The sequence below is a fragment of the Nyctereutes procyonoides genome, unplaced genomic scaffold (assembly GCF_905146905.1).
Source record: "Nyctereutes procyonoides isolate TBG_1078 unplaced genomic scaffold, NYPRO_anot_genome, whole genome shotgun sequence".
Taxonomy (NCBI): Eukaryota; Metazoa; Chordata; class Mammalia; order Carnivora; family Canidae; genus Nyctereutes; species Nyctereutes procyonoides.
The window spans coordinates 8,370,372-8,382,941 of NW_026575031.1; the positions used below are offsets into that span (position 1 = coordinate 8,370,372).

The 12,570-nt window shown below is 35.5% G+C and overlaps 1 protein-coding gene across 11 annotated transcripts in view; it reads left to right on the top strand.

Moving 5' to 3' along the window:
• MGA (MAX dimerization protein MGA) overlaps nucleotides 1-12,570 on the top strand; it is a 177,884-nt gene that overhangs the window by 157,781 nt on the left and 7,533 nt on the right. For all 11 annotated transcript variants that reach the window (XM_055316678.1, XM_055316686.1, XM_055316687.1 and 8 more), the window contains 6 exons: nucleotides 2,187-2,317; nucleotides 5,764-5,815; nucleotides 8,147-8,353; nucleotides 9,599-9,710; nucleotides 9,988-10,221; nucleotides 11,349-11,522. In XM_055316678.1, coding sequence (XP_055172653.1) covers nucleotides 2,187-2,317; nucleotides 5,764-5,815; nucleotides 8,147-8,353; nucleotides 9,599-9,710; nucleotides 9,988-10,221; nucleotides 11,349-11,522 — 910 coding nt within the window. The remainder of the gene's footprint in view (nucleotides 1-2,186; nucleotides 2,318-5,763; nucleotides 5,816-8,146; nucleotides 8,354-9,598; nucleotides 9,711-9,987; nucleotides 10,222-11,348; nucleotides 11,523-12,570) is intronic.

Consider the following 12,570-nt stretch of genomic DNA (forward strand, 5'->3'; position numbering starts at 1 on the left):
AAAAACAGGTGACAGACTGGTTTGCTGACTCCTGACAATGGGGTTTAGTGTAAAACTGTAGCCAGCTGCTTGTAGGGTGCCCTCAAATCTAAATGGTGTCCCTCTCATTAGATGCAGATAATATGGCCCTCTGTGGCGATTGCATGGAGTTGGTTGTTACAGAATCTCACTTCATGAGATTCAGCCTCTATGTTATCTGATCCTTCTCTGTTAATGCCTCACTGCCTTAATGCAGATAAAATACAACAAAATTATTAGTATTTTAAAGCTCTAAAATGTTTAAATATTCTTATGTTCCTGTGTTGGTTATTTCTATACCTCATTGTCTCACTTGTAAAATGAGGATATAGCTCTACTCTTAGATAATTCTATATACTTTGCCTTATATTCTATCTATAGCCTCATCCTTTTTTGAGGACAGGTACCTGTGAGTAGCTAATGAATCTGAATTCATTGAGTTTAAGAGTTAGATTGCAGATATTGTGCTTTTTGCAGAATCTCCCATTTTAAGTCAGCCTGGGTAAGCATCACACCAAAGACAGTCCAACTTTAAAACCAGTGAAAACTATTGCTGTCAGTAGAACTGACTTAACAGAAGCTTCAAAGTATCTTAATCAAGGGTGACATTGCTTGGATTTCCTAATAGGGAATCTGACGTAAAGGTACAGTGGCCTTTTTAAAAAAAGTATGGACAAATTTATTAAATGATATCTAAAATCTAAATTTTACATTGTATTTCTGTACCTGTCTGACACGTATGATATTTTTGTGCATGTGTTTATTAGCATTATACCAGAATAGTGTAAGGAAAGTAGTGAGTAGCCTCTTTAATTTAAATCCTCCATTGTGAAGTTTATTGAATATTATTTATAAAGCCTGCAATTAAAGCCATGCAGTAGGGAGACATTCTTCAATTTAAATACCATAAAACATCTGTCTACATTATAATTCAAACTCTTTAGATTCTGTCAGGACTCTGTCGATTTAGCTTCCTAGAGTTAATATATATTCACATTGTTTAAATTTAATATACATTGTTTAAATTGTGTTTAAATTGGGGAACATAAGTGATGGCTTGCATTTAGTGTCTGTCAGCCTTATGGAACGTATAATTCATGGGGGTAAGTAATTTTTCCATCAAGTTTAAACAGAATTCATTAAGGTGATTGGGATGCTTCATTTTAAGTTGTGCCTCTTAGGTATAGTACTATTATAGACAGATAACATTTTCCTAGTTAAGTTTCTGGCACAGTTAAACACTACTTTTAAAGGAGGACTTTATATATATATATATATATATATATATATATATATATATATACACACACACACACTATAATCTGTATATTCTACTGTTTATGTAAAATAATACAGTGAGTTTCCATGATAGGTACTCAATAAATGCTCACTGATTGCCTTTTTTATTTTTAAAATATTTTACTTACTTGAGAGAGAAAGAATGAATGGGGGAGGAGCAGAGGGAGAGGGACAAACAGACTCCACGCTGAGCCTGGAACATGACATGGGGCTTGAGATCACAACCTAAGCCCAGATCAAGGATTATTTGCTCAGAGTCCGGCGCCACCTAGGCATCCCAACCTTTTTTTTTTTTTTTTTTTTTAAATAAGGATGTACAGTAAGTTTAGGCTTTTTAATACCTGAAATTCTTCAGAAGCTCTCCATGTGTGGGATTATTAAGAGTTAGAAGACTGACTCTGGGCTATATTTCTGTTTTCATATCTGCTTTGAGTGTGTTTTTATGGGTGTGTGATATGGGGTTAGCCATGAAGCACTCTTAAAATAGAACCTGAATTTTTCTTCTTTTCCCCCTTCCCTTTCACCAGATTTTACTTTACTGCTATTTAATCTTAAGATTTATGAAGCTTTAATATAATTGTACCTGAATTTTGTCCACTAGACATCAATACAGCCCTCTTGAGACTCTACTCAATCTAGTGATGTCTGTTCAGTATATATCTATGATTCGTAATGTAGTACTTCGTTGTTACCTCTAAGCATATGTTTTCATAATTTAATTTCTTCTTATAATGAACAAGTTTACAATCATCAATGTTCATGGTATAAAATTGATGTTTGGTCCTGGTTGATTTTACAAAGGGAGCATTGAAAAGTTTAGGTGTATTTGCTTCCCTGACTTGATTTACTGTTGGAATGCTTTATTTCAGAATAACTGTGTAGAATACGTTGAGGATGATGAGGAACAGGTGGACATTGAGACTGTGGAAGACCTCTCTGAGGAAATTAATGTTGCCCACATGAAGACCACAGCTGCCCAGACACAGACTTTCAAACAGCCGTGAGTCATTCTCTTTGGATTTTGGTTTTTGTTATTGTTGTTTTCTGACCATAAACAAAATTAAATATTCTGCTTAGGAGCTTTGGGTAACTGATCTGCTTTCTTTATTCCTCTAGCTTTTTTCTGATTAGTAGATGAGGAGGGAGCTGGAATTCAGAGGTAATTCACTTGCCTTGGTTATTACTAGAAGACCATGTGTGAGTGTGAATAATCTATGCTTTAGGAGGAGCCTGACACATGGGTATTAAAATGCTAGTTTTGTTTGTAGCTATTTAACCTCGGGCAAGTCTTTAATCTGTATGAGTCTTAGATTCTTGTGAAATGAGGAAAATGCCCTCAATTTGAAGTGTTTTATAAGATAATGTGTGCAACTAGGATAAGTGACATAAGTGGGTTACTCAACATAAGTTAGTTCCTTTATCTTTTAAAAATAGGCATTAAATTCTGAATTTGGAGGATGCCTGGGTAGCTCAGCGGTTGGGCGTCTGCCTTTGGCTCAGGGCATGATCCCCATTTGGGGATCGAGTCCCACATCAGGCTCCTTGTGGGGAGCCTACTTCTCCTTCTCCCTCTGGCTGTGTCTCTGCCTCTCTCATGAATAGATAAAGTCTTTAAAAAAAATTCTGAATTTGGTTATTTTACTGGTTGAACAGGTGAGATAATTAGGAAAATTTTTATGTGTTCAGCTGATGAGATGAAAATAGAGTGTGATGACTTAGGAAAGTTTATTCCATTAATAAGTATTAATGGAATTAATAAGCCTTGTATTGATTAGGGATTGGGGTAGAGAAAAAGATGGAAAAAGAAGATAGGAGTCCTTATTTTGTGCCAGACATGCTTTTCCTGTTATCTCGTTAACCACCATGTAAAACAGCAATGAGAAAGAGTAATAGAGTAATTCTTCATCCATGATGATGCTGAGAAAGTCAAGGGATGGGGAAATAGGTCTAATTTTCTTCATTCCACAGCTGTTTGGAGGCTACTTTAGTTGCTTATTTGTTAAGGTTGAAAGGGTTTAAATCTTCTAACAATTTAATTAATTAGACTTAAGGTTAGCAGTATTGCCGGATATGTTGATTATACTAAAGTTGATTTTTCTGAGCAATAGCAATAAACCAAAAAAAAATGTAATCTAAAAATATCATTTATAATAGTAACAAAAGTATGTAAAACTTATAAAATGTTACTGAATGACATTGAAGATGAATTCAATAAATGGAAAGATACCATCTCAGTGGACTGAGAGAATACAGGGCCAAGAATAAGCAACACACAAACAGCATGCATTGTAAAGGAACAGAACAGATTGTTAAACATTTAAAAATTTCTCTCATTACACCATGAAAACTGTGAAAAGGCAAAACTTAGACTATAAGGAAAATATTTGCAGTACATGTTTGACAAAGGATTAGTAGTAGTATCAAGGATGTAAAATAATTGTTTAGTGAGAAAATGATGGAGTAGGTAACAATGTAATGGATATCACAGGCAGTTAACAGAAGAGGAAACCTGGATGGCCAGTAAACACATATAAATTTATTTAATCTCACAAGTAATTAGGGGTATACAGATTAAACCACAGTGATTTAATTCACATCCATACGATTGGCAAAAATTGTGATTTGTGATCGTACTGTTGTGTCTCGTTGTGGAGCAATGAAACATATTGCAGGTACATGTGTAAACTGTTAAAACCAGTTGGGAGAGTAGTGTGATATGACTGAAGTTGACTTCACACCTTTCTTCCACCTAGCAATTACACTCCTAGATATATGTATCTGGAAAAGTTCACACATAATGTACAAGGGGCCATGTATGGGACTATACATTGTAGCATCGTTTGCCATTGAGAAGATTTGGAGGGGATCCCTGGGTGGCGCAGCGGTTTGGCGCCTGCCTTTGGCCCAGGGCGCGATCTTGGAGACCTGGGATCGAATCCCACGTCGGGCTCCCAGTGCATGGAGCCTGCTTCTCCCTCTGCCTGTGTCTCTGCCTCTCTCTCTCTCTCTCTGTGTGTGTGTGTGACTATCATTAAAAAAAAAAAAAAAAAAAAAGAAGATTTGGAAACAACCTTAAACAACTTTTAGAATTCTGAAAAGTAAATTTTGGAAATTTCATACCTTGGAACACTGTATAGCAGTTAAAATGATTGAATTAGAACTGTGTGTATCACTGTCTCTTGATATAATGTTGAGTGAAATCAGATAAAGATATATAATGTTTAAAATGCTACATAATATTTTCTGTTTAGGGATACATATATTCCTAGTAAAACTACAAAGATAACTCATTTTTACCATGGTGGCTCAGTTGGTTAAATGTCTGACTCCTAATTTTGGCTCAGGTCATGATCTCAGGGTTATAATATAGAGCCCTATTTTGGGTTCTCTGCTCAGCAAGGAGTCTGCTTGAGATTGTCTCTCTCCCTCTGCCCTTCCACCCCATACTCTTCTATTTTCTCTCTCCCTTCTCTTCCCTCCTCCCTCAAAATAAATAATCTTTTTCTTTTCTTAAACACCCTTATTTTGAGAATCTTCACCTATGAGAAGAAAGGAAGAAAATGTGATGGGGTGGGCTGCACATAGATCTGTTTTTTTTTGATGAGTGGATAAAGATGATGTGATTTGTATACGTGTGTGTGTGTGTGTATAACATACCATAAAAATAACACAAATCAAAAACGTGTAACATATATATAAGCCAGATATATATATCACAATGGAATATTCCTCAGCCACCAAAAACAATGAAATCTTGCCATTTGCAACCACACGGATGGAGCTAGAGTGTATTGTGCTGATAAGCAAAATAAGTCAGAAAGACAAATACCATATGATTTCACTCATGTGGAATTTAAGAAACAAAACATGAACATATGGGAGGAGAGAAAAGAAAGAAGGCGAAACCATAAGAGATTCTTAGAGAATCTATGGGGGCGGGGTGATGGAGGAATGTGTGTGGCGAATGGGCTAGATGGGTGATAGGTATTAAGGAGGGCACTTGATATGATGAGCACTGACTGTTGTATGTAACTGATGAATCACTGAATTCTACTCCTAAAACCAGTATTGCACTGTATGTTAATTAAATAGAATTTAAATAAAAATTTGAAATGGAAAAAAAGGATCTACTGTATATTTGAAATGTTTATTTCTCAAACTAAGTGCTAGGCACCCAGATGTTCATTATACATTTTTATTTATACAATTTTGTATATATGAAATATTTCATGATTAAAAAATAATTTCCGGTTTTAGGGACTATTTGTATACTTAGAGAAAAAAGCATACTGTTGAAATAAATCTTATTGCCACATATCAGACTTTGGCAAAAGGAAGCTGTTTATACTGTAAACAATTTGGGATGGTTTTGTTTAGTGTAGCTGTGAAATAGGTCTTGGGTTACTGAATTTCAGTAAGACATTGGAAACTATTGTCTTTACCTAGGTGCCGTACCCACATCTCTACAGATGAAAAAGCTGCTGAAAGGAGTCGAAAGGTATTTACGATATATTTAATGACAATTACTCACTTAACAAAATTGATAATATTTGTCATTAGGATTTAAAATAACATTTACTGTCTTAACTATGACTTTTTTTTTTACCAATGAGTAAATTTTCTTAATGAAATGAGTAAATTGAGTAAATTTTCTTAATGAAATTTTACTATTAAAATGCTTTTCCCCTCTTCTCTACTTTTAAATAGAATATTTTAGAAGAATTAAAATGGGCATGGAGTTAAAAAACAAAACAAGAAAAATGGGCATGGAGTTGATAAAAATTGATAAAGCTTATTTGAAAACTAATCCTATACTATTAATTGTGTGATCTGAAGAAAGGCTGGCGTTTTTTCTTGTCTAGGCTCATGATTTTCAGCGACCTAAAAAATTAATTATTATTCCCTGAATGATGGCTAGCAATTCACGTAGCTAGTATATTATGAACCCTCTTTGATTTTCTTGATGTATTTCAGTATATGACCATGGTACCATAATAAAGCAAAGTTTTTTTCCTTTATTCTTAGGCTGAAAATGGTAGAGAGTTTGGTTGTTTAAACCATTTTCTACTTGTTACTCCGTCTTTTTAATTTAAGTGATAAAACAGTGATGGAGATGGGGTTGAGGTGGAGAGTGGTATTCAAGTCTTTTCAGATAACACTGGGGTGATTGGTTTGGGTTTGGTCTGGTTTTGGGTGGTATATATTTACATGACTGTAATCATTTTGCATATATCGCTATTTTTTTCATTCATTCTAAAACATTTTTCAGATGTAAGAATTTTCGTAATATCCTATATACATAAGCCCCACTGTATTGTACCCTCATTATTATATACAAATCATTTGTAGTGTCTTATTATATTTACACTTGATAGTTTCTCTATTGTATCTTTTATTTTCCCATACTATACCGATGCACGAGGAGTTTGACTTTAGAAAGACAATGATGTTATATACAAGTTTTCGGGTACTATCAGGGTTATGATAAAGGTCAATAGTGTCAAAAAAGTTAGAAACATCAGAGGGGGAAAACACAAAACCAAGAAACTATATAGGAGACACAATGTAATTATGACTCACTTCATATGAGTAGTATTCACATTGATATAAGGTAGCCACTGTTAATTATTTTTTTTCAAGGTTTCATAATCTGAATAGAATATGGAAGACTTATCTTGAAAAATGTGTAAATACAAATGACAAATTGGGAGGTGAAAGAGGGAAGAAGAAATGAAGGATACAAGTGCTGATATCCTTATTTTACAAAGAGATACAGTGTTGATAAAATGAAAAATTGAGATAGAATTATTTTCAAGTTGCAAAGGGATCAATAAAGAATTAAAATTAATGATGTATCTGTATTAGGAAGATTGAATTGTGAGATGTTAGAGTGGTGTGAGCTAAATCTTCTGCATAGCAGAAAGTAGATAGCATTGAAAATAGAAAAGATTAATAAGCTTATGTTACTGTTTTTTTACCTAGACTATAGATTTAAGGACCAGAAGAAGCCTCTAAAAGAATCAAAGTGATTGTTTTTAAGTGTCTAGGTACAAATGTAGGGCATAGTTGGTTTTCATTATAAATTTTTAAAACCCTATGTGCATCTATTTTTTTTTAGTAGATAATTACTAAAAATGAAAGTAAATAAGAAAGCCTATGGCATAATAAGGGCCAAGAAAGACTTTCCTGAAAAAAACACAAAGTTTGACTTTCAGATGTTAAGTTTTGGAGGATAGAGTGGGAGGGATAAGTTCAGGCAACAGTCTATAATGGCAGGGTGATGTGAGATTGCTTGCATAGGGTGTTTTGGAAACTTCTAGCACTTTGGAATGGTTGGAGAGAATGATGATTTAGGAAGAAAGGCAGTTGATCAATTACCAAATTGTGAAGGGTCTTAAGGCATTTAAGAAAAATTTAAAACTCTTTTCCATCAGTTAAGATTTTGAAATTTTTCATGTGATTTGTGTCATGGAAACAAGTTTTAATAATAAATTATATGGGTAAGCTTTTTTTAGATTTCCCTCTCCTTGAATTCTTCCTCATTTGAGAACCACTGAAATTTGAGCTGGGAAGTGGTTTACACTGTTGAAGTTAACTAGATTTGGAGGAAGGATAGACAGATAGTTGACCATTATCAAGAGGTTGTTAAGAATAGTCCATATCGTTTCACTGGACATTAAGGTTCCTAAAAAAAAAAAAAAAAAAAAAAAAAAAGAATAGTCCAGATCAAAGACCGTAGGTATCTGCTATGGAACAGTGTCTTTTGGAATGGAGGAAGAGCACAGGTACAAATGAAAGATAATTAGGTGGCAATCTTTTGTTTGGATAGGCTCCACCAGTTCCTCTAAAACTGAAGCCTGATTACTGGAGTGAAAAACTACAGAAAGAAGCAGAAGCTTTTGCTTATTATCGCCGGACACACACTGCCAATGAGCGTCGCCGGCGTGGTGAAATGAGGGATCTCTTTGAGAAATTGAAGATCACATTGGGATTACTTCATTCTTCCAAGGTTTCCAAAAGTCTCATTCTCACTAGGGTAAGTGTTCTCTATAAATGACCCACAAATGAGAATTTGACTAAGAGAATCTTCACCCTAAGAGAGAGATTGAAGTAGCACTTGTATTTTAACATATGAATGTGGACGAGTGAACACCCAACAAATCTCTTAGGGGGGAAAGCCCTCATGATAAGTCAAAGTAGTATGTCCAGTTCTTAGCCAGTCTACCTGTCTTCACCATTAAGTCAAACAAACACTCGTTAGCTCTGTTTACCACAATCGCTTTACATTGGTGTTCTCCATAGCACTTAGGATAGTTTACCACAGTGAAAACATAACATAAGTGATATTTTAACATAGTTTAACAGTTGCCAGTCATTATATATATATATTTTTAGGTTTGCTTATTTGTTTTAGAGAGACAGTGCAAGAGCAAATGGTGGGGAGGGGCAGAAGGAGCGAGTCTTAAGTAGACTCTGTGCTGAACGTGGAGTCCCACATGGGACTTGATCTCATGACCCAGAGATCATGACCTGAGCTGAAACCAAGAGTTGGATGCTTAACCTACTACTCCACCCAGGCACCTGTAGAATAGTTTACCACAGGGAAAAGCACAACATAAGTGATAGTTTAACATAGTTTTTAACAGTTGCCAGTCATTTCAAAAGAAGATCTGAAGTATCTAAGGTAGTTTCATTTAAATTACTGTTAAGTAGAAGTTGGAGGAGTAAAAGGCAAGCATTCATATCCATCTAGAACAGTTATTTCAGCCAGATTTTACTTAATCTAGGAGGTGATTTTGAAGTTGATTATTAAAATCTAAGCAGCGTGAAATGTTTTATATCTCCTTGTAGTAGAAACACTTGTGAAACACTCAGTGATGCTCTTTGGAAATAATCATGATTCTTAGAAATATAAGTCAGAAAACCTCCTATAGTTTAACAATAAGCATTAAGAATTGTTTTATTTACTTATTAAATATTTTGTTTATTTGAGACAGTGCTCAAGTGGGGGTGGGGGATGAGGGGCAGATGGAGAAGGAGAAGCAGACTCCCAATTGAGCAGGGAGCCTGACTTGGGATGATCCCAGGACCTTGAGACCATGACCTGAGCCAAAGGGAGATGCTCAACTGACTGAACCACCCAGGCACCGCTAAGAATGGTTTTAAATGGGATTAGAAAGTTTTCTAAAGTATTAGATTAAATTTTTTTCATTGAAGAAGTTTTGTAGGCCTTACCTGTTCTTAGAGCAAATTGATTCACATGATAACTTTTTGTTTCTAGGCATTCAGCGAAATTCAGGGACTAACAGATCAGGCAGACAAGTTGATAGGACAGAAAAATCTTCTGACTCGAAAACGGAATATTTTGATACGGAAAGTATCATCTCTTTCAGGTGAGATTTGTGAATGATCTCTGGCAATGAGTGTAACATCTTTAGTGAAGGGAAATCCTCAGTAGATTTTCAGATACTTCTTAGTTTATGGCTTGGTTCCTAGAGTTAACAGAATTACATTTTAATTGGGTGGGACATTTCTTGTGGATTATAATCACTCTTGCCTTCCATAGTTTTGGAGAATATAGTTAAATCAACTGGATTTCAGTTGACTCTATTTCTCATTATGATGTGGGGTCATATAAAGAGTGGCAATTTATTCCCTGTCAACTTATAGGTAAGACAGAAGAAGTGGTCCTGAAGAAGCTAGAGTATATTTATGCAAAACAACAAGCACTAGAGGCACAAAAAAGAAAAAAGAAGATGGGATCAGATGAGTTTGAAGTGTCTCCCAGAACTAGCAAACAGCAGGAAGGATCTTCTGCATCATCTGTAGATCTTGGACAAATGTTTATAAATAACAGGAAGGGGAAACCTTTGATTCTTTCCAGAAAAAGAGACCAGGCCACAGGTAGGAGGGACATTTTTTGCTTTCCTTAATGTATAGGTGAATATCAGTTTAGTTCAGTGGACGGAGTCTTCTCTTGGCCACAATTCTAGAGTTAGTTAAATGAACTAAAGATAGGTTGTATAAAAAGAACCTCATTGTACATTAACATTATACATTAACTACATTATACATTAGATTTTAGTTACCAGTTATGGTAGCCTGTGAGGCCTACTTCTGATAGTAGTCATGCTATTCTATTTCAGGGAGTTATTTTTCTAAGCTGCCATCTTTCATACTTTACACCTGAACTCTTGATTTCCTTGCAGTTCTCCTCATGAGTTGAGGAAGTTTGGGTCTTTATTTGTCTTGTTGAGACAAATAATTTGGAATTAAAAAAAATTTTTAATTTTGTTGAGTTAGGCTCCATGTTCATCAGATTGTCAATCAACGAATTGCTGCTCAGGAACAAAGTAAATTGGTTTTAAGTTGTTCTCTTCTATATTGATTTTGGAAGTGAGGCTATGTAACTCGTTTTACCCTTATGGAATAGTATATCTTTTTTACTTTTTGGGTTGCCCAGTGTATGAACCAGGAAATCTAAGAAAGTACTGAGGGATACTAAAATATGAGTTAGTTTTAAATTTGGTAAGAAAGAATTTTAATGATCATTTAGTTTAGTTCACCTCATTTTATAGATGGAAAAACAAAGTTTGAGGGCTAGAAACTTGAAGTACTTTGTTTAGAGCTATATAAGAAAGCAAGCAAAAGAAAGAAAGAAAGAAAGAAAGAAAGAAAGAAAGAAAGAAAGAAAGAAAGAAAGAGTAGGGATAGAATTGTGTTGTGTGTGCCTTCATCCTGATTCACTGTCAAGACCTTTGGAACCATTCCATGGAAAAAATGGTTCCATGTTGGGTTTTCCTGAACATAAGTTCTATGCCTTAGGAGAATCAGTGGACAATGTAACCCGTTATGTAGTGAAAAGTGCTTCAAAAAGTAAATTCCTAGTTGAGGTACCCCAACTACATTTGAAATTTACTTCTTGCCTTTTAAGTCAGAGTGTGGTTTTAGAGATATCTCCTAGACTCTTAGGCTATATCAGTGCAATTGAAGATCTTTTATTTTTAACTAATTTCTGATTCTCCTTACAGAAAATACCTCACCTTCTAACACTCCACACACCTCTGCCAACATCGTGATGACTCCGCAAGGGCAGTTGCTCACCTTAAAAGGTCCTTTATTCTCAGGACCAGTGGTAACTGTTTCTCCTCTCTTAGAATCAGATCTGAAGCCTCAAGTTGCCACCAGTGCTATGGCTCAATCAGGTATGTTGTAAGTGTTGTCCTCTATGGGTAATGAAAAATTGTTACCCCTGGTAAAAACAAAAAACAACAGACAAAAAAGAATTATCCCTGGTATATCACAACAGAGAAAGCCTTTGAATGTGTGCCGTAATGCTAAAGATCTGTTATATTTGCATTTTCTTTTTCGAACATCTGTGGCTCTGTTTTTTTTTTTTTTTTTTTTTAACCTGGGATTGGGAACTATTTTGTGATATTTAGTTATTTCTAAGTAGGAAAAACATCGAAAAGATACGAAAGTAAAAGGAAGATGAGAAGTGATTGTTTTAGTTTTTGATGTTGGTATTTGCCAGTTTTGTGCTGTATTTGGAGATGGTGGACTCCTATTTTGCCAGCCTGATTCAGTTTGAGCACTACTCCCTTTTGGGGATAAGGAGTAGAATTGAAAAGGAAGTCTCAGTTGGTGATTTAGGTTCTAGGCACCCAAATTTCTATTAAGGTTAAAAGTATGGGCAGCCCGGGTGGCTCAGCGGTTTAGCGCCGCCTTCAGCCCAGGGTGTGATCCTGGAGACCGAGGATCGAGTCCCGCATCGGGCTTCCTGCACGGAGCCTGCTTCTCCCTCTGCCTGCTTCTCCCTCTTCCTATGTCTCTGCCTCTCTGTTTCTCAAATAAATTAAAAAAAAAAAAAAAAAAAAGGGAAAAGGGGCATCTTTACCACTACTACTACTACTAAACTCATTCTGGTGGGGTCATCCTTTCTTTTACAGTGCTGCCTCTAGGGCTTCATTTTACCCTCAGAGTAGCAGTTAATTTGGTGAACAGAATCAAGATGTAGGTTTGCCTCAGGATAAAGAGTTCACTGGGGAGCATTTCTGTAAAATAATTAAATAGAACAAAGAATAGTGGAGTCCTTTTGTTAGATTTTACTTATTACTTTTTTACTTTGTTAGGCTAGGTTCATAATTTTTTTTAAAGATTTTATTTCTTCATGAGATAGACACCGAGAGAGGCAGAGACATAGGCAGAGGGAGAAGCAGGTTGTTGCATGCAGGGAGCCCGATGCGGGCCTCC